The 21,487-nt window shown below is 38.0% G+C and overlaps 1 protein-coding gene across 1 annotated transcript in view; it reads right to left on the bottom strand.

Moving 5' to 3' along the window:
• The window catches only part of luzp2 (leucine zipper protein 2), a 129,104-nt gene that overhangs the window by 37,354 nt on the left and 70,263 nt on the right, over positions 1–21,487 (bottom strand). The window contains exons 2-3 of the mRNA XM_056256194.1: positions 8,867–8,978; positions 3,360–3,430 (exon numbers count right to left, since the gene is read on the bottom strand). Coding sequence (XP_056112169.1) covers positions 3,360–3,430; positions 8,867–8,978 — 183 coding nt within the window. The remainder of the gene's footprint in view (positions 1–3,359; positions 3,431–8,866; positions 8,979–21,487) is intronic.

Here is a 21,487-nt window from a genome sequence, read left to right as displayed (position 1 = left end):
CCTTAACATACATAGGCATGTGAAGGTCACAAGACCGCAAGCCTGATCAATTTAGATCATGTACATTTCTCTTTCGTCAACTTTATGATGTTCTGGCAAGCAGCGCGGGGACAAGAGCCGTGTGAATGGAGCGAGGCCGGTGGCGCAAGGGTTAATGAGTGTCACCTGCGTGCCACACCGGTCTCCAGTCCCACGGAGGAATGATAAAAAGAGGAGTGACGACAGTGAAGGACAAGAGAGGACTAGGCCAGGACATTATGTTGTTGTTTTGTTTATGTGGCAGTCGTCTGTAACTTTTCTTTCATTTTGTTGTTTATGTTTATTTCGTAATTAATGTTCGTCAGTTCCTGCCTCCTTCTCGGAGCCTTTCCCATTACAGCCGGCTTCTTATACCGACTGGATTATTTTTATAGTTTATTTTTAGTAAGTCATATGAATTGCTTATTAATTGGCTCATTTATATCAGCATGTAAATTCTAAAAGAAATAATCTAAAGTGGGATCCAAAATATTGAGACCACTAGTGAAAATGCATTTATATAATGTACCTAATATGTATTTTTTTATTTTAAATTATATTATCATTACAACAAATTTTTTTTAAATTTTTTTTTATAAAATTACAAATTAACAGAATTCCAGATTTTTTTCTTTATTAATCCCTTCTGCTAGAAATCTGCAACATTTAACCCGGGCTCTTTGTAAAAATGACATTTCTGCTAAAAATGATGCTACTTCTTGCACGTTTCACGACACACCTCAAAGTGAAGAGACATGCATAAGCACATTCAGTTTGATCCAAAATAGATCAATGTGAATCTGGCAACATTTTGTTATGCTGGTTGTTGTAAATCTCGTGGCAGTTCAGAAATGAAATGGTGAGTGGTGCTAATGCTCTATCAATTTTTTGTTTTTAAATAATGTACCAGCTACATTAAACCTAGTCTCAAGCCTCTCACGTCACGTTGGCTAAACGCTTGATGCATGTGGCACACAAAATGGGAAAACGCTTCAGGAGATTCAAAGTCCTCATCTGATTGGTTGAATTCTACAGGATGTCCGGGAGACGTGCGTCACGTTCTTTAACGGTCTGCCTAGAAGCAAAGCCGTTGTGACGCCAAACCCCCTTATGGAAGAAGAAAGCTGACGTGTTTACAACTTATCAGAATCAACTAAATGTTGGATTTCCAAAAGTAAGTGAAGCATGTAAAGTTTGTGGCATAGACCCTTTAAAATACGTCCAAGAGCTTTACTCGCCGGTCTGTTATAGTAGGGACATCGACATTACATTTTCACGCCCCTAAACATAACGATAAACAAAACGAACTGTGATTGGATGCTTTATATGTCGGTCAGAAGGCCTCTTGGTCATAGCCTGGTTAAAACCCGACCATTCTCAGTTGTAACTGAGTTATGGTCTGGCAAAGCGTCATAGACAAATCATTTCCAGAGGGGCGTCACCAACGGACGTCGCGGATAGACCTAAAACCAATCAGAGCGATGACGGAGATGACGTATGCAGAGCGGTGGAGAAACATTTCCGAGTGTTGTTCTTTGCTCGGTTTTTAACTAAAAGGAAACGTTCAAATTGCTTAAAACAGACGCGATCGCTGATTCGAACGAGTGATGTTCGACGGCGGCATCCATCTTTGTAATGTAGGCTACAAAATCTGCTTCAAAATCCCAGCGCTGTCATCATCGTGTAAAGCCCGCCCCAACGTTTCTGATTGGTGCCGCGATTTTGGCGGATTGGAAATGAGCTTGAATGAGCTCTTTGCCAGACTAACTTTCAGAGCAAATCTAAATTTGCCGGAAGTTGTCTGGGTTTTCCCAGGCAGTCATTGGCCAATGAAAGCTGCTAAGGATTCCAGACCTTCTGCTCTCAGTCTGAAGATCTGGCTACGCAAGACTACCCTAAACCCAACCAAAAGTGTAGGAAAGTAAGAGATAAAAACACTTTGCTGAAGCAACCAAACCCGATTGAAGCAATCGGGTTTTCACAGGTTTTAACCGAGTGCTGTTTGTCCAGTGCTGTACCAAGTGTGTTACTGAGCACATTTACTTCTTTAGTAGAGACATACATATGAAGCTGGTTATGCGATTTCAAAATATAGTATTGTGCAAGGAACTACTAGAAAATAAGTCTTTATTAATCCATAATCTGCCCCTTTATTCATACTTTGTGTGAAAAGTAATAAAAGTCATTGATGTTTTACTGCCTCGAATGTTCATTTCAGCTGGAAACCGCAGTGAATTGCATTTAGCCATTGTAAAATGTAGATAAAGGCACGTTTTCCCAAAAGAAACATTATTACTCATTCAAAATCATAAAGCTCTGAGAAACATCTCTGTGTGCCAACTCGCAGGCGAAATACAGCATCCATTGTCATTCTCCTGACTTGCGTAATCACAAATGTTCATGGGACATTTCTTTTTCTACCAGGTGCTTATATTGTCATTTTAATCAAGAGAGTGAAGGTCAGAAACTTCAGCACATCTGCCCTGAATTTCAATATCTGTCTGCTGTTGATTGGGGTTAAAAATAGAAGCCATTACGCACACCTGACACAGGGGGGAATTGAATTCTGTCACTAACTCTCCACAGCCAACATGGATTGAAAGTTGATGGATCCAGTCTGTTGCCATGATGCCACCAAGAGTGTTCTGGAGTGTTCTGCAGTTTTCTATCACTGAAACCCCACGACAATGCAATCTGGTTTAAAGCGAGAAGGTCGTAAAAGCTGCGTTAAAAAACCCTGTTGCTCTTGAAACTGGGAAATAACCGTCGCTGAGAGAGCTTTAGAGATGTACACGACAAATGGCGGAGCATCTGTCTATGGCCGTCTGCATGTAAACAGTTGCTAACAGTCTCTAATTACCGATGTTGGTGTGTGAGAGTGAGTAATTCATTAAAGAGTCTCTCACAGCACTGTTTCCTTCACGGTTCATTTCATCTAAAGTTGACTGAAACACCGCATGGGCTGAGATCCTTGTCTAAACTTTTTGAAAAGATTTTTTTTCTTAAAAAGGAATTGATACTTTTATTCAGCACGGACACATTAAAGTGACAGTAAATACATTTATGATGTTTATGAAGTAAATACCGTTATTTTGAACTGTCTATTTATCAAAAAATCACAAAAATATTAAGCAGCACGACCGTTTCCAACATTGATAATAATATAAAATGTTTCTTGAGCAGCAAATCAGCATATTAGATGTGCACACTATTATGGTTATCTATATAGTTACCATTCTTGGTGTGAACAGGCCTTGAGAGTTGCAGATTCATAAAGTCATTACTTAATACTGTGATTCAGATCATGGGAGGAGCTGCGGAAAAAGAATAAAAGCCTTTACCTTTGCTTGTGACTGAGCTCCAGGATCCTCTGCACATCCTTCTTAGGCACGGCATCTTCGTTCTTAAAAGACTGTGGAGAAAGAATAGAAAAGCTGTGATGTATGCTTTACGACATTGTATATCTGTATGTGAGTGTTTGAGCTGTTTATTTTTGGATTTGACATGGCAGATAATGCTGACACTGTCAGATTTGTTCATCTGTAAAGATATGACATCCTCCTATATGCTGTTTTTCCAGTAAGCCTGGAAAACCCAGTAAACAGAGCTTTACCAAATTGAGAAATGATGCTTTGGTGGGGCCGTTCCAAAGCATCTGTTTCCCTCCTCAGAGAAACATCAGCGAGATCAGAGGGAGGAAATCTGACTAATTCTCATTATAGCCTCATTTCCATTTTCTTCAATCAGCATACACCCATGAATAATGGAATGCAAAACCTTGAAAGAGAACGATATGAAACCTTTCTCATTCAGATCATTCCTAGAATTGTACATTGACAAATTCTGATGTTTATTATGAGCATTGGGTTTTTTTTTTCTCATTAAAATATGCACATTTTTATCCACTGTCAAAAAGAAGTCATGGGTTGCGGTGAGTAGTAAAATATGACATGTACTCTGGATTACATAATCAGTTATCATAATTAATATTATTAAATGGGTAACACTTTGCAATAAGGTTAGTTAACTACTTTAGTTAAAATGAACTAAGAATGAACAACCCGAATTCGTACGAATGACCTACACCTGACTCCGCCCCTAAACCTACCCATCACGTGGGTTTAGACAAATCGTACGAATAAGCCACCTTTTAATCACTCGTATGAATAGGTCGTGAGATGGCGTTGGAATGAACAATACTTCTAGAGCATTTATTAATTTGAGTTCATGTTAATTTCAACATTTACTAATACATTATGGAAATCAAATGTTGTATTTGTTAACATTAGTTAATGCACTGTGAACTAACATGAACAAAAAATAAACAGCAGGGTTTTTTAAAAAATACTGTAACAAATGTATTGCTCATTGTTAGTTCATGTTAATACATTATTAATACATTAACTAATTTAAACAAATGAAACAAAATGAAAGAAATGTCACAAGGAAAGAGAGCTGAATCAATTCACATTATTTTTAGTATAATATTTTTCACTGTAGGCAGATTTTTTTTTCTTACTGTAAAAAAAGGCACGGCTGTGTATATGAGCAATATTACACGATTAGGAGACGGCCTGGAGCTCACATCTCCAAAAATGTCTAAACACATTTTGAAATGGGAGCTATGTTTATATCTAAATTGCATATTTGATGTCTGAACAACTACATTCTTGCCTAAAAAAAAAAAAAATCCTAAAATTACCTTCTGTGAAACAATAACAGTTTTTGTAAAATTATAGTGGGTTTGCTCCTCCGCCATTGACGCTCGCCGTGAAAAATGCAGCCAGTATAGATCCGGCAGAAACAAGTGGAGTGAAACAAACTGTGAAACGGTTTTTGTGGGATATTCGAATATATATATACATAAAGTTACAACCAGGTTTTCATTACAAAACAGAATGAAACTAATGATATAAAATTAAAAAAATTAAATAAATAAAAAATAATAAAAGTGTTGAATGTGTCATACACCTCTGCATCCACGTAAACATTCCTTATAAAATATTAGACAGACAGATAGATAGATATAATATATAGATAGAGAGATATCATATATAGATATATAGATAGAATGAATATATATATAGATACAAAGAGATAGATAGAATATATAGATGTGTATAGATAGATAGAATATATAGACAGAGATACAGTACAGACAGAGAAATAGATAAATAAAAAAGTGTTATGAAAAAATGGGTTTATCACACTTGATATCAAAAGTTAACACATTAACTTAGACAGCCCTAAAAATCTATATTTTGTAAAAAAAAAAAAAAAAAAAATGATTTCAGCATTGGGGTCCATTTTAAAACTGTTCTCTTTACTATTTTCGTCAACACAGTACAAGATTATTCTAGTCTCTGACAGCAAATAAAAAAATAGTATAAACCAGGGGTCTCAAACTCGCGGCCCGCGGGCCATTTGCGGCCCGCGGGGTGATATTTTGTGGCCCCCTACTTGACATTAAAGTTTAATGTTAGTGCGGCCCGTCGTTGCGTGTGCCGCAAAAAAAAAAAAAAAAAAAAAATGTATCCCTTATGAGCTACCATAGATAGTCTCGTGACAGCTTACGGAGGGTTTGTTGTCAATAGTTGTCATAGACAACCGCGAAGTACAAACATACTGCGCCTGGAAAAAATGAGCGCGTCGCTTCAATTATGAGCGCGCTTGCCGCGCGCCTACATTTGAAATTACGAACTTGAGCGCGCAAAATATGTGAGCGCGATATGTGAACGGCCCCTTGGCGAGCTACCACCAATCAGGCCACGAGCTACTGGTAGCTCGCGAGCGACGTGTTGGAGAGAGACCCTGCTCTAAAACAATGTGAGAATAATCACTTTGAGCTTGTAATATGTGTCCAACAGGTTCATAAGAAGGTTTGCTTTGATTTGTGCAGTCAGTAATTTGAGACACTATACAAAGAATTCAATAAGACGGGCAGACATGACTGCAAATATTTGTATTTCAAAAGCAATAATTGTTTTTCTAAGTATAATAAAAGGAAATGTGCCTTCCAAAAAAAACATTCAATATCATTAATGTGTTGTATAAAGAAAATAAAAAGGACATAAGCAAATATAAATATCACAAATATGTGTTATAGACAAAGAAAGTTTGTAAAATGAACTTCAACTGTCAGAAGGACAGCTCATGAAGAACCAATCATGTACAGAAAGGAATGTTCAAATTCAGAGGAACAGTTCAGAAGAAACGTTAATAAATATTGAGAAGATTGGATCAGTTGTGCTCCTTTGTTGGAATACTTGAATACTATTTTTTTGTGGAATACTTGATGCGGCCCAGCCTGACCCCGACTCTACCTCTAGCGGCCCCCAGTTAATTTGAGTTTGAGACCCCTAAAGAATATCCCACAAAAAAGATGCAATCATTGATCATCTTCTAGAAACATAATTACATTCCTATATAACTCGTCAGTCCCAACACTGATCACGGGGCAGCAGCACTTAGACAACATCACTCCACTTGACATTCTTTGGCATGAAACACATCGGTCATCACTATTGCTCTGTCGCCCCGCTCGGACTCCTCCGTGTTTCCAGAAACTAACAGCAGCAAAGCTTTGTCAGGGGAAGACCATCTGTGCAGCTGTTGAGTTGTATTGAGATTGGCATCGCAGTGTCTTTTCAGGCCAAGCTGGCAGGAATGTGCCGGCACAAACACACAAACCCCTGCCAAGACTACAGGCTCCATCAGGCGAAGTTTAATGATGATGAGCAGCACTCTGGGGAGATCCCATTATAAAAATAAACAGTATGGACAGTAAATCTGCTCAACAAAAAGGTTAACCGGTCACATATACATAATTGATCACACTAAAAAGGTCAAAGTTGATCATGGTTGTACAAATCCACTGGAGATCCCGGCCTTAAACTCAAGGGATCTAGCAGTTCGGCGCAGGGCCAGGGATTCAGCAGTCGGGCCCTTGAGGTTCTGCGACTCTTGCATACCCAACACCACATAACATCCCAACAGAACCATTACACATATACTCGCAATGCATTCACATGCAGGAATCGCAGGAAAGAGTGACACACTGAATCTCAAATGAACAGATCATACAGAAACACAACTGCATCAAAATCATCATGATGATCCATTCCAGTGATGGATATATTTTTAAATATATACATATATTAAAAAAAGCTCTTTCAAACTATGCAGTTTTATTTACACCGTTATTGTCCTCATCCATTAACGCTCCAAGCACTTCAGCAGAACAATAAATCACTCTATGAATTAGATTGAATGCATTTGGAGCGCATGTTTTTTTCCTTCTCAGGCACCAGTGCCTGGTTGACTGCCATTGGACAAGACAATCAAGTATTTGATTGACTGGCTCAGATGCCTGGAATAATGCATTCTCTTTGTGGCTAATCTGTCTCCATATGCGCCAGCACTGCTTTACATGTCTGCTCGCCAGGCTTACTAATGCAGCTCAGTTTTTTATAGCGGCTGACTATTGGTTGTACTTTAATGTATTTTAAAAATTACTATGTGTTTTGTGTATTGGTTTAGTGGTTTCTTGTGTCCTGTCCACAGTACAAAATCCAACAGATAATTCTGCTCTCAGTGATTTTCTGAGAGATCGCTCATGCAATCGCATGTAATAGGGTGCTTTCATTTGCAATTATTAGTTCAGCCTGCAAGTTTACCCATCTTGGGCTAGCTAACATCGCAATGTACAAGAAACAAGCCTTATTTGTAGGTTGTGAATATGTGGGACAGTGCACCAACAAATGAAAATTTGCTCATGTCATTTCTGACTTTCTTTCTTCTGCGGAATAAAAAAGATATTTTGACCAAACCAAACAGTTACCAAACTTCCACTGCATGGTAAAAAAAATAAATAAAAAAAATCCTCTTTTGTGATCCACAGGAGAAAGAAAGAGGTTTGGAACGATGTGACGGTGAGTAAAGGACAGAATTAACATTTTTGGGTGAACTACCCTTTTAAAATTGAGGCTGAGAACAATCTTTTTTGGGACACAAATACTACAAAGTCATAAAAACATATTAATATTTCCTCAAATATAGCCAAAAACTGACTGACTGACTGACTAACCAATTAACTAATTAATTTTGAGGTTTTGTTAAAAGGTTCCCAGCATGCATTTCAGCAAAAACATTATACAGTTATTGTTAAAGATTCTGTTTTTTTCTCTCCAAAATGCACTTATATTTTAAAACAATCATGAAATAACAATAAATCAATATTATATTCATAAATTCATATTAATCTATAACAATAAATGCAGAAAATGTTGTTTATACTTAATGCATTTAATACTGCATTAATGCAATGCTAACTAATTGAATCTTTTTGTAAAGTGTTACCCTTTTATCTACTAGAAACTAGAAGATAGTGTATGTTTTTCAATGAAATGTTATGTTCTTTTTTGTTTTAAGCCTTTGCAAAGTCAGAAATATTCACAAGAACACAAAAATATGTTAAAAAAGGAGAAACAAAGAGACAAACTTATTTGTCAATACTAATATTTCAATACTTCTTTAAGGTATAGTAGAAAATGTTTACACCTCATAAAGGCATTGAGTTAAAATATCAAGAAAACATAAAATGCAAAAGCAACACATGATAAAAGCAGAAAGATCTGAGTAGCATTACAGCTAGTGCAAAACCTTGAGCAGCCACAGAGAGTTAGAAAATTAAATGAGACGCCTCTCTCACTGAAGAAAAATCTTCCTCCATCTGCAAGCATTAAATCATGTAACAAAGATGCACTCATATGGATTATTTACATTTTGAAAGGAACACAAATCCCTTTAAGTTTCCCGCGAGCACACAGTGCAGGCCGGAGAGTGTTACCTGCAGGTTCCCCTTGATGCTGTCCAGCTCCTTTGATGTTTTGGAGAGTTGTCGTAAAATTCCTGTCCTCTCTGTGAAAACCTCCTTCAGCTTCTTCTCCAGCCCCTCATAGCTACAGGAAGAGAAAAGAAATAGAAAGATGACTTCTTTAAATCTACGGCATGCCTGGCAAATTCATTCTGCACGGCAGGTTACAGCGGCCTGGGGGATTTCAAGCCATTGTGAGTGGATGATGAACTCAAGAAAACATCCAATAGTTCATCACGAAAACCCTGAAAAAGAACTTGTGACCTCGCCTCAAAGTCACGTCAGGGTCTGTTTAAGGATTTCGTGACGTCTAAGGTAGCAGACAGAGAAAAATATACAAATGTTTTATGTTTTAAAAGCCTATCAGTAACACATTACAGTAAGGTCTAATTTGTTAACGTTAATTAATGCATTAACAAACAATGAGCAATATCTTTTTACGGCAATTATTAAAGGTGCAGAATGTAATATTGATAGCTACTGGTTGAAATGGGTACTGCAGTCCACATTCAAAATATTGAGAGGCAAAATATTTCCCCACTCCACCTCACAGGTGCGGGTTGCCACATTGAGGACACGAAACAGGAGCGCAATTGGCAATGGAAGGCGAGCAGATTTACACACTGCAAGTTGATTTACCCACGTTTTAATATGCTCCCGTTCATAGAGACTTTTAGATGGATGTCGAGGCTCTTTAGGTTGAGTAGATTCTCTGACCCAATTCATTTGCTGGCTTCCATGACTGCCATACGCTGTGTTTTACGCCAACTGGCAACCCGGGGTATCGAAATACTATTGGGTAAATTGGCAGTGGGCGGGATCATACAGACCAAAACAAAAACAGACATTCTGACACGGAACACGCATTCCAAAGTAGAATCACTGGCTGTTGCACTGTTTTTCAAAGGAACAAGTATGTGAACATAGCCTGTTTCCTAAATCTCTGCAATCATATGATGGTATTTTTATGCTTCAGCACAGTAAAAAAATTATATACAACACCTTTAACCTTTGTTAATTAGATTAGATAATGCCTTTATTCAATAGCATTTTATATGTAATGTAATTATATTTAATGTAAGTTAATACAAGTATTCATGTTCATGTTAGTTCATGGTGCATTTACTAATGTTAACAGATACAACTTTGGATTTTAATAATGTATTAGCAAATGGTGAAACTACCAATAATAAATGCTGTAGAAGTATTGTTCATTGTTAGATATATCATGATACTTTTTTCAGGATTTTTGGATAATTTTTTTTTTAAAAGAGTAAAAAAAACAGCATTTATTAAAAAAAACTGATTTTTTTTATCAATTTAATGCATCCTTGCGGAATAAAGGTATGAATTTCTTATTTAAAAAAAAAACTTACTTGGAACGATATAAAATGCAATTGAATTACATTAAATATGTCAATATTTCCCAGCAGGGCCCATTACTAACCAGTCAAAACTCAATCCCCTGGAACGCTAAGCTACAAAACAACCAGCCTCACCCACATAAATACACACACATATATATATATTTATACTGAACTTCTCTGTTAGAATTTCAACACTTTGCCAACCCAAAAAGACAGACGCAGCTGTGCATAGCACAAAAAAGAAATAAATATGTGCCAGGATTTTCTTTTGTCTCTGTCCCAAATACAAATCATAAATAAGTTATGTAGAGTACAGTCAAATGCTTTCAACAAAGGGTTCTTTGCCAAAGCATCCTGAGCTGCTGTAGCTGAACCTTTATATGTCAGGGAAACCAAAGCACAGTCATACTAATCTCCATGATAGGAAAGCAACACCTGTGAAATAAATAAATCATGCTGGAAGGCATCATGCTTATAAAACTCCCACAGTGTGATGTCTGTGAAACTGATCAAGGGTGTGGGCTGGAAGAGACAGATAGAGATAGAAAAAACATCACGCTCCCTCTACTAGATTTCAATGGAGCTGGACTCATCTAGGGCAGACCACTGAGAGGTCAATAATAGAGTCTGGCTCAAAGGGGTCAAGGTTTGGCTGGTTAGTGTGACCCAGTTAGCCCCACTGATAAATGGTGCAGCTATACAATCTGGCAGCAAGAAGCATCTTTATTCATTGACGGCCATTCAACCAAAGATAGTATGTTATGGTGTTTATCTGTGCACATCACTATCATTTATAAAATGCATGTGCCCTCGTAATCTTTGATCAAAATAACTCTTGTAGCATCTGTTTTCTTCTCTGATGATGTGTTTACTGGCATGAGGGCGGGACAACCTGTCACTCACATTAGATCAACCAATAGCAAACCACAACCATCCAACGATCCAATCAATTCCCCAAAGACAAAATCAAGTCCCACCCTACATTTCTTCTCGTTCAAGAAGCAGTTTCACTTCCGTTACATGGTGGACAGAAACTTTTACTATCACTTCATTACATTCCAGAGCGTAATATAACTTATTACTCCTCTACATTTCATAAAAACATGTCGTTCCTTGTTATTTTGAACTGAAGAAACAGTCACCCGCTCCTACACATGATAGCAATGTCCGATTCGTGAACAAGTTGATTATTTTCAATTAACCTGTTAAATTGGTTCGCAAATAACACTGAAAGATTCATTTGTGAATTGGACTGATTTGACTGCATCTGTTCTCGAGTCAACATCTCACTAATTCAGATGATCAGGGGTGCGTTTCCCAAAGCCAACTATGGTCGCAAGTTCCGTCGTTACCAATAGAGTTCAATGGAAATTGCGATCATAGTTGGATAACGATGCTTTCGGAAAACGCACTCCTGGTCGGAGCAAGTCTCCAGTTAGCAATTCACTGAATTCACAAGTAAAATAATTAAATGAACGGGAGAGTGAGTCACAGTGAGCGCGCGACTGATGCCGCGAAAATTAAGTTACTAATGCTGAATTAGCGCGAATAAAAACTAAACAACGTTAAAATAATGCACATGAATCCCCAATGTATTTCAATATACACTCACCGGCCACTTTATTAGGTACACCTGTCCAACTGTTCGTTAACACTTAATTTCTAAGCAGCCAATCACATGGCGGCAACTCAGTGCATTTAGGCATGTAGACATGGTCAAGACAATCTCCTGCAGTTCAAACCGAGCATCAGTATGGGGAAGAAAGTTGATTTGAGTGACTTTGAACGTGGCATGATTGTTGGTGCCAGAAGGGCTGGTCTGAGTATTTCAGAAACTGCTAATCTACTGGGATTTTCACGCACAACCATCTCTAGGGTTTACAGAGAATGGTCCGAAAAATAAAAAAACATCCAGTGAGCGGCAGTTCTGTGGGCGGAAATGCCTTGTTGATGCCAGAGGTCAGAGGAGAATGGCCAGACTGGTTCGAGCTGATAGAAGGGCAACAGTGACTGAAATAACCACTCGTTACAACCGAGGTATGCAGCAAAGCATTTGTGAAGCCACAACACGCACAACCTTGAGGCGGATGGGCTACAACAGCAGAAGACTCCACCGGGTACCACTCATCTCCACTACAAATAGGAAAAAGAGGCTACAATTTGCAAGAGCTCACCAAAATTGAACAGTTAAAGACTGGAAAAATGTTGCCTGGTCTGATGAGTCTCGATTTCTGTTGAGACATTCAGATGTTAGAGTCAGAATTTGGCGTAAACAGAATGAGAACATGGAACCATCATGCCTTGTTACCACTGTGCAGGCTGGTGGTGGTGGTGTAATGGTGTGGGGGATGTTTTCCTGGCACACTTTAGGCCCCTTAGTGCCAATTGGGCATCGTTTAAATGCCACGGCCTACCTGAGCATTGTTTCTGACCATGTCCATCCCTTTATGGCCACCATGTACCCATCCTCTGATGGCTACTTCCACCATGTCACAAAGCTCTAATCATTTCAAATTGGTTTCTTGAACATGACAATGAGTTCACTGTACTAAAATGGCCTCCACAGTCACCAGATCTCAACCCAATAGAGCATCTTTGGGATGTGGTGGAACGGGAGATTCGCATCATGGATGTGCAGCCGACAAATCTGCGGCAACTGTGTGATGCCATCATGTCAATATGGACCAAACTCCCTGAGGAATGCTTCCAGCACCTTGTTGAATCTATGCCACGAAGAATTGAGGCAGTTCTGAAGGCAAAAGGGGGTCCAACCCGTTACTAGCATGGGGTACCTAATAAAGTGGCCGGTGAGTGTATTTGTAATTACATTTTTGAAATGAAGTTGCAATTTATTACATATAAAATTAAAAATAAAACATTTATTAACTTTAAATGTAATACCACACCACAGTTAAAATTATAATCAAGCATGCATGCTTTAGTAGTCAACATATTAAAAGTGTACTTCTTTAGCATGACAAAAAAAGCATGATTTTTAAAACAATGATTTCAGATTTACTTTAAAACTTTTAATTTGACATTTGACATATATACAGTTTATAAGTGTATATAACAGCATATATAGTATATATACTATAACCTTTTCTAGGACAATACTTCCTCAATACTTGTGTCACTTTTCTCAAAACCCTTCACACAGAACTCTTCTTCTAAGCAACTGTCAGCTAGTCTCAAATCCACTCATTCTTACATAAGACTAGCACACTTTGGCACTCATAACATGTAAATGAAAACTAAAAAACACGTTTACATTACAGTGCAAAAGTATTCTTAAGTTTCCCCTTTTGTATAGATGGTAATACAATTTAAAGACTAACACCCGTCTAGTTGTTCAGCTAAATCGAAATGTTTCGGAATATATTTGAACATGGCGTTACTGTAGAAATGTCTTATTCAGTTTTGTATTATGTTGAGTTTTGAACTTAAGTTTAACATTTTAGAAAAGAGTATAATTGGCCTGTAGGTCCACAGAGTTTTGGCAGTGGTTGTGGCTAAGTGAGAGAAGTGATTTGAATGACATTGAATGCATTTGTGCCAAAGCAGTGATAAATGACCCACATAAAGCTATGTTTCCATCCAAAGTTGCACTTAACTTAAATTTAACTGATGTGCAAAACTGGATTATTGCATAAAACATTTTTGAATAAATCAGCGTTTCCATCCCACGTGTTCAAGAGAACAAAACCGTCGCTTATTACGATAAATGCCAAGCAGCTGACATTAGATGACCGGGAATGCTACCGGATAACTTTCTCCCAATATCATCGACCTTCTTTGGCTCAAGATACGAACAGCTTCATCGTCACACTGGTACAGATAACCACAGAGTCGGGAATATGAGGAATAAATTGGTCATTACTACCACAGGTTGATAATTATGCTGTGACCTCTTTTGACACAGCTGTTTTGGCAGGCTCTCATACGAGAGAGACCACAGAACGTGTTCTAATGAGAATCAGCCTGTCAGACAAACAGGCTTATAATCGCATGCTGTACTCCACAGCTCCTCATCGCCAGCGATCGCATAATTCTGATTAAAGCCACACCATGTGAAGGCTGACGATAAAGCACAACCCTCCTTGAAGAAAAGTTGCTTAGCTGTAAGGATCTGCCAGAAACAATCTGCACACATGAATGGTGATGCTGTCTGAAAAAGTGATTGTTCAGGATGAAGGGAGCTTTGAATAACAGCACACGACAGGCAGAGAAACAAGCATACGCACACACAGCCTCATTAGACAGAACCTCCCTACCCACCCAGTACGTTTCTGCGCTCGACTTTGAATTATATGAAACTGATCTTCCTCCGTAATGAAGAAGTGCTGAGGCCTGGTCATTAAAGTGGAAAGTGCTGAGTTTCACAAGTCCAGAGCACAGGCTGCTGCTACAGCTCAGTATGGATCTATATAGGCCTTCGCTGAAGTAAAGATCAGATGGAGTGTGATTGGGCTTTAGCCAACAAGGCAGGACCCATACCTCCTCATCTCCCATTAGCCACTGTTGGACTGAACATTTCCTGCAGTTTTATGTGCTTTCAGAATGATATAATCCCATAAAGAACTCGTAGCACCCTGAATATTAGAGGGACTCTATGAATTGTATTTACATAAGGAGAGAGAGAGAGAGAGAGAGAGAGAGAGAGAGAGAGAGAGAGAGAGAGAGAGAGAGAGAGAGAGAGAGAGAGAGAGAGAGAGAGAGAGAGAGAGAGAGAGAGAGAGAGAGAGAGAGAGAGAGAGAGAGAGAATATATCATGTCCGGCCTAGGAATTTTGACGACATTTCCCTTTATTCAAATTATTAAAAATATGTTAAACGATTTTGTAAGCATATTGCATATACACTCACCTAAAGGATTATTAGGAACACCTGTTCAATTTTTTCATTAATGCAATTATCTAATCAACCAATCACATGGCAGTTGCTTCAATGCATTTAGGGGTGTGGTCCTGGTCAAGACAATCTCCTGAACTCCAAAATGAATGTCAGAATGGGCTACAACAGCTGAAGACCCCACCGGGTACCACTCATCTCCACTGCAAATAGGAAAAAGAGGCTACAATTTGCAAGAGCTCACCAAAATTGGACAGTTGAAGACTGGAAAAATGTTGCCTGGTCTGATGAGTCTCGATTTTTGTTGAGACATTCAAATGGTAGAGTCAAAATTTGTCGAAAACAGAATGAGAACATGGATCCATCATGCCTTGTTACCACTGTGCAGGCTGGTGGTGGTGGTGTAATGGTGTGGGGGATGTTTTCTTGGCACACGTTAGGCCCCTTAGTGCCAATTGGGCATCGTTTAAATGCCACGGCCTACCTGAGCATTGTTTCTGACCATGTCCATCCCTTTATGGCCACCATGTACCTATCCTATGATGGCTACTTCCAGCAGGATAATGCACCATGTCACAAAGCTCGAATCATTTCAAATTGGTTTCTTGAACATGACAATGAGTTCACTGTACTAAAATGGCCCCCACAGTCACCAGATCTCAACCCAATAGAGCATCTTTGGGATGTGGTGGAACAGGAGCTTCGTGCCCTGGATGTGCATCCCACAAATCTCCATCAACTGCAAGATGCTATCCTATCAATATGGGCCAACATTTCTAAAGAATGCTTTCAGCACCTTGTTGAATCAATGCCACGTTGAAAAGGCAGTTCTAAAGGCGAAAGGGGGTCAAACACAGTATTAGTATGGTGTTCCTAATAATCCTTTAGGTGAGTGTATGTTTATAATATATGCAAGTCAATTGTTTTATTTGTGATGCAACGCAATGAATAATGCCAAATTGTGCAGACAATTTTTAGCCAGGTTGTCATACAAAGAAGTTATGAACATGCAAAAACAAAAGGGAACTATTAATAACTGATTGATTATGTTGTTGTCAATTAATGCTTTTGTGAGATTTTTGTTTTTGTATGTATTATTATTATTTTTTGCATAGTAAAATAAAACCTGTAGCTGTAGTTGACCTATTTCTTTGCCAAATAACTTAGTCAGATAAATACCTTAACTAAGGTTAGTGTTTTTTCTTGCCTCATATTTAAAATATTTAAAAATATAAAATATCTTCCTCATATTTTGATGGTTTAATCGAACTTGTAAAAAAAAAAAAAAACGAATGTTGGCCACTACTGTGTGTTTTATATGACCAACCAATTAAAACACACCTAGCATTTAAAATTTGTAGCCATAAAACTAGACAAAGATTAGCTGTCACACTTGTAATTATTCTTTGAAGTCGATTTCAAAAACAGTAAATGCACATATAGTACCTTACCTAAAAGTGCACAAGTTTATGCAGTTTATTTTTAAATGCAATAGAGAATAAGTAACTTCTGTACTGCATTTTTAAATACTTTAGTTGCTGTGCTGAAACAGAGATGAATGCATCCTGCAGCTGCCGAGCATTATGACCAAACATCTGCCACTAAACGTCCTGTTCGGCTGTGTCCGATTTAAAGTCCTCTAATCTCTGCATGCTTTGAAAGTCGTGGTTATGTCAATTTTGCATTAAATATGAATGAGAACAAAAAGGAGGAGAAAAGAGAGATAAAAAGGGAAGGACTAAATTGAAAATTGCGGGGAACGCAGCATTACTCCTTTTAAACGAACCTGTTAGTGCCGTGTGCCGGGTGTCTTGCATATCCATTTGCTTGAATATCAATTCTTATACGCTGTCATTCTTTGAGCCAGATAAATGTGACGGCAAGCAATTGGCAGGAATAACTGTGGCCATAGACAAACACTGTAAAGGTACAGTAATAATAAAAAAAATTATATTGGCAACGCAACTGCCCATCTAAATTCCTCACTTTCTAGCCTATTCATCTGCATAAAACCATTCCACAGTTCCAAATAAATATGCAACAGCTCGTACAAACGCATGCACAAAGAATTCAATGCCACAGGGAGGAAATAAACAGAAAAAGGCACCTCAGCCCCGTTTACATGCTTTTAACAAACACAATACAGTTTATATTAGTCCACTGAATGATAACAGCGTGCGATGCCAAACGCAACAAAAAACAATTCACATGTGAATATATTTGAGTAGAAACACATGAAATGAGTTTGATAAGATTACACTGCACTTACTGTAAAGAGAAGCAACATGCCAGAATGCTTTGAAAAACACGGTTGCCCAAAATCATTAGTGCGGTTAAAGCTAAAATTAGGGCTCGTCATATACTGTGGACATATAATCTGTTTCTATGAGACTGAGTTTAAAGGGGGCGTGAAATTTCCGATTCATGTATTTTGTTGTTTCCCAATTGCAGTTGTAATGAAATGCTCATCTACACAATAAGCATGCTAACATCTGGAGAAAACCTGCGGCCAGTGCACTCTTTTCTGTCTCTGTTTTGGTATTCAGATCACCGTCGTTCTGCTTTGCTGGAAATGACTTGAGATTGAGCTTTAGAGTAGACTCATAATTGCCGGATATCTCATTAATAATTTGTCCCAGGCGTAATCTTGAAATTGAAATATAATCCATAATGCATTATTGAGCATTTCATTTAGACATGCAGACGTGACTAGATATGTACCAGCCATAGCCTGCATGTCCTATTAAATCCTGTTTAAAATAACAAATTAATTGAGGTCTTTCTGGGAGGTACAGGGGTTGTTTGCCATACGTGTTTGACTCCAACTCTAGAAATGTGATATGATTCTCTCTAGCTGCTCTCTTGTCTGGTAGGATGTTAAGCTTATTAATAATGCCCAGCTGGAAGTGTCTAGAGCTCCCAGTATTACAGCCAGACTGGTATTGTTGTCACAGGATCTTGAGGATTTTTTTATTTTTTATTAGGCCAATTTAATACCTGGAACACATTTTGTACCTCTCTGCACACTGCTAAATATATGGCAGGATACATGCAGTGAGTCAGTTAGCTGGTGTATCCTAATGCAATATTTTATGCCCTTGACAAGCACTCTGTGACTCTATTTTACATTGTCGAACACTGTTATTTTTGTTTCCCTCGTAGGATTAGGGTGGACATATATATGTTATATAATAAAGAGCCTGATGACACAGTGCGCTTCAATGAGTTTGGAAAGGCTGCACTTAAAACACAAATATGTCATTAAACCTAAAGCTAGAATCAAAGATGAAATAAAGCCTATTATTGTGGTACACAGCAGTCATTTGAATTGTCAGTTTGCGAACAATTAGGCCATATTACATGAGCAGGAGAGCTGTGGCTCTGAATAATCAGCAATTGAACATGTAGTATAAAGAACAAGAAGTTCATATTAAGTAAATTACACAACATTGCCTGTTACTTTGTCTGTTTTTGCTCTGCCAAACGACTGTTCCAAAGGAAGTAAACGTAGAATTAAATGCTGTGCGCCTCCGAGCCACATATAGTTGGTGCATTTAATTCTTGAATAAATCATTGAGTGAACGATTCAATAACTCACTCATGTCTAAATACGCCTGCTTCCTTACTACTGTATATAACAGGGCGAACAACAGTTGTTAAAAAAAGTAGTATATCCAAATTCATAGTATTCATAAAACAGAAGGTGAAATGACATTTGGATAACCTGATACTTCCACAGAGATTCTCAAGTGCACATCTAATGTATGTATGACACTTTATGTATGCAATTTCAAATGGATATAGTCACTTGTTTGGTTCCTTAATGATGAATGAATCAGTTGACTAAAATAAACAGAATTAGTTCCTGGGTATCATCCAGGTCATTTGAGTAAAATACTATATTGACGCTATATTGACCCCTATATTGATTTACTGTAATATGCAGAAAGAGCCATTGAATAATTCCACCACCAAAGGCCAATTCACACTTTGGGGTGTGTTTCCCAAAGCCAACTATGGTCGCAAGTTCCGTCGTTACCAATAGAGTTCAATGGAAATTTCGATCATAGTTGACCAACGATGCTTTCGGGAAACGCACCCCTGTTTATTATAAGCGCGTACTGCGGTGTAAATGCTCCAGCTCTTCAAAGCTAACACAGTCTCATCCCAAGACGTCATATGACTGACGCTTTTGACCATACGTCAACATCCGACGTTTTAGGGTACCCTTTAACGTCAGTTAGATGACGATCCTAGGGCGTCATCTAACTGACGCTTTACCTTTAGCGTCAGTTAGATGACGGGGGTAGGTTTAGGTCTGGGGTAGGGGGTACCCTAAAACGTCTGATGTTACCCTAAAAGCGTCAGTCATATGACGTCTTGGGATGAGACTGGGCTGTCAAAGCAGGGTGGATTCTGATTGACTGTATATGTTGTTATCGTTCATCAGCTGGGAAAAAAAATCATTCTAAAAACGAGTCCAATGAAATTGTTCCTCTGTGTTGTTTTCATTTTGGCTGTGTTGTGGACTTTCCCATTCATAGAATTAGAATCCTTATTAAAACGTTATAGTTACTGCAAAGACTTGTTTTGAAATACAAAATGCACATTACTTATGTAAAATATTAGTTTTAGTCAGAGGAGCTTTTATACTATCAGTAATCTTGCTTAGTAGCAATGTTTTACGTTTCATCACATACCTGTTCACCCATGCAGAATTTTTGTGCTTTCAGTGTATTAACAGATTCCAAATAATCTCCTTATCAGAATCACAATTAGCTTTAAATCTGTCATGGCAGCAAATGCAAGCTTTACATAACCTGATGCTCTGAAAAAGGCTGTTTCATTTAAAGAAAAAAGCCTCTGGAATGCTATATGTTCACAATTCAAAGGTGTTTGTAGCGGTGATCAATCAGCAAAAAAAGCAAAAAAGAATGAGCGATGCTTGGAAATCATCCAGCCCCATTCTGAGCCAAAAGCAGTTCAGCATGCAATGCTGCAATTTCATCCTACAAATCACAACTCAATATGCCATACTGACCAGACTTGACAGATTGCTCCACTAACATTAAGGAGGGAAAAGTCACAGGAGGTGCACAAATCACAACTTGTGATGTTTGACTTCCTAGAAAATCTTCATTTGGATTGAATTTAAATAAATTTCAAGTATGATTGCCCTCATCTCATATTTTCGAACACCTGAGACGTAGTTACAATATTAAACTGACTAAAATCGTAATCTTGTTAGGCAAGAGTAAGTATCCCTGGTTAATTCACTGGGTACGCATTTTAATTATGTCGCATGGATTACCAATATGTTGAGAAGAGTCTTTGTTTCATTCCAAAGGGCAGTGAAACATTAAAAATCAATCTCTTTCCATTACCCTCAGATACCTGTATTGACTGGCTCACAGCGTCTCAGCGTTCTCACATATGAGAAAAGACAGCAATCTGACAGAGCCCGCTAAGACAAAAGAATGACCTTTTGGGTTTAGTGTGAGGAAGGGTAAAGTGTCGCTGTGGGATGGTTCAGGGCCTCTGTGCTCCAAAGGCAATTTTCAAAAGCTCGGGACACGGTGTACACACTTTCTCCAGTGGAGCGTTTAGGAGCACTGCCCTGGTTCAATGAGCCTTCTTGGAAATTTAATTTGATTTTCTTTTTTGCCATTTTGTGTTATTAAAGAAGACGAAAAAACGTTTAACGATCAGGCGACAAATGAACCTCTACATAACCGAATCCGCTCCTGAAATGTCAAGTTTTTTTAGTTTTTTTTTTCCTGAATGGAGAAAGTAATAAGAAGATTCTGACGCCTATATGTTTTAGAAGGTTTGAGAGACATACACTACAGTTCATAAGTTGAGGGTCAGTAAGTTTTTACTTTTATTATTTATAAATGTATGATGTCACAAAGATTTCGGTTTAAATGCTCTTCTGAAATAAGAAATGTTTCTTGAGCACTAAATCAGCATATTAGAATGATTTCTGAAGGATCATGTGACACTGAAGACTGGAGTAATGATGCTGACAATTCAGCTTTGTCATCAGGAATGAATGACATTTTAATATATAATAAAATAAAAAAAGTTTTAAATTGTAATGATTCACAATATTACTGTTTTTTACTTTATTTTCGATCAAATATATACAGCCTGGGTGAGCATAAGAGACTTTGGTAACACTTTAGTTTAGATCCAATTCTCAAGTTCTAAAATCAATATTGGCAATATTAGTACTTATAAAGCACATATGAATGCCTTATTCTGCATGACCATATTCTACATCCCTTAATCATACCCAATACCTAAACTTAACAACTACCTTATGCTAACTAATAATAAGCAGTAATTAGGAGTTTATTGAGGCAAAAGTTGTAGTT

The sequence above is a fragment of the Rhinichthys klamathensis genome, unplaced genomic scaffold (genome assembly GCF_029890125.1).
Source record: "Rhinichthys klamathensis goyatoka isolate OS25496 unplaced genomic scaffold, OSU_Roscu_1.1 h1tg000005l_1, whole genome shotgun sequence".
In the NCBI taxonomy this organism is placed as follows: domain Eukaryota; kingdom Metazoa; phylum Chordata; class Actinopteri; order Cypriniformes; family Leuciscidae; genus Rhinichthys; species Rhinichthys klamathensis.
Note: the sequence above shows the minus strand (reverse complement) of the source record. Positions and strands in the feature narration are given on the sequence as shown.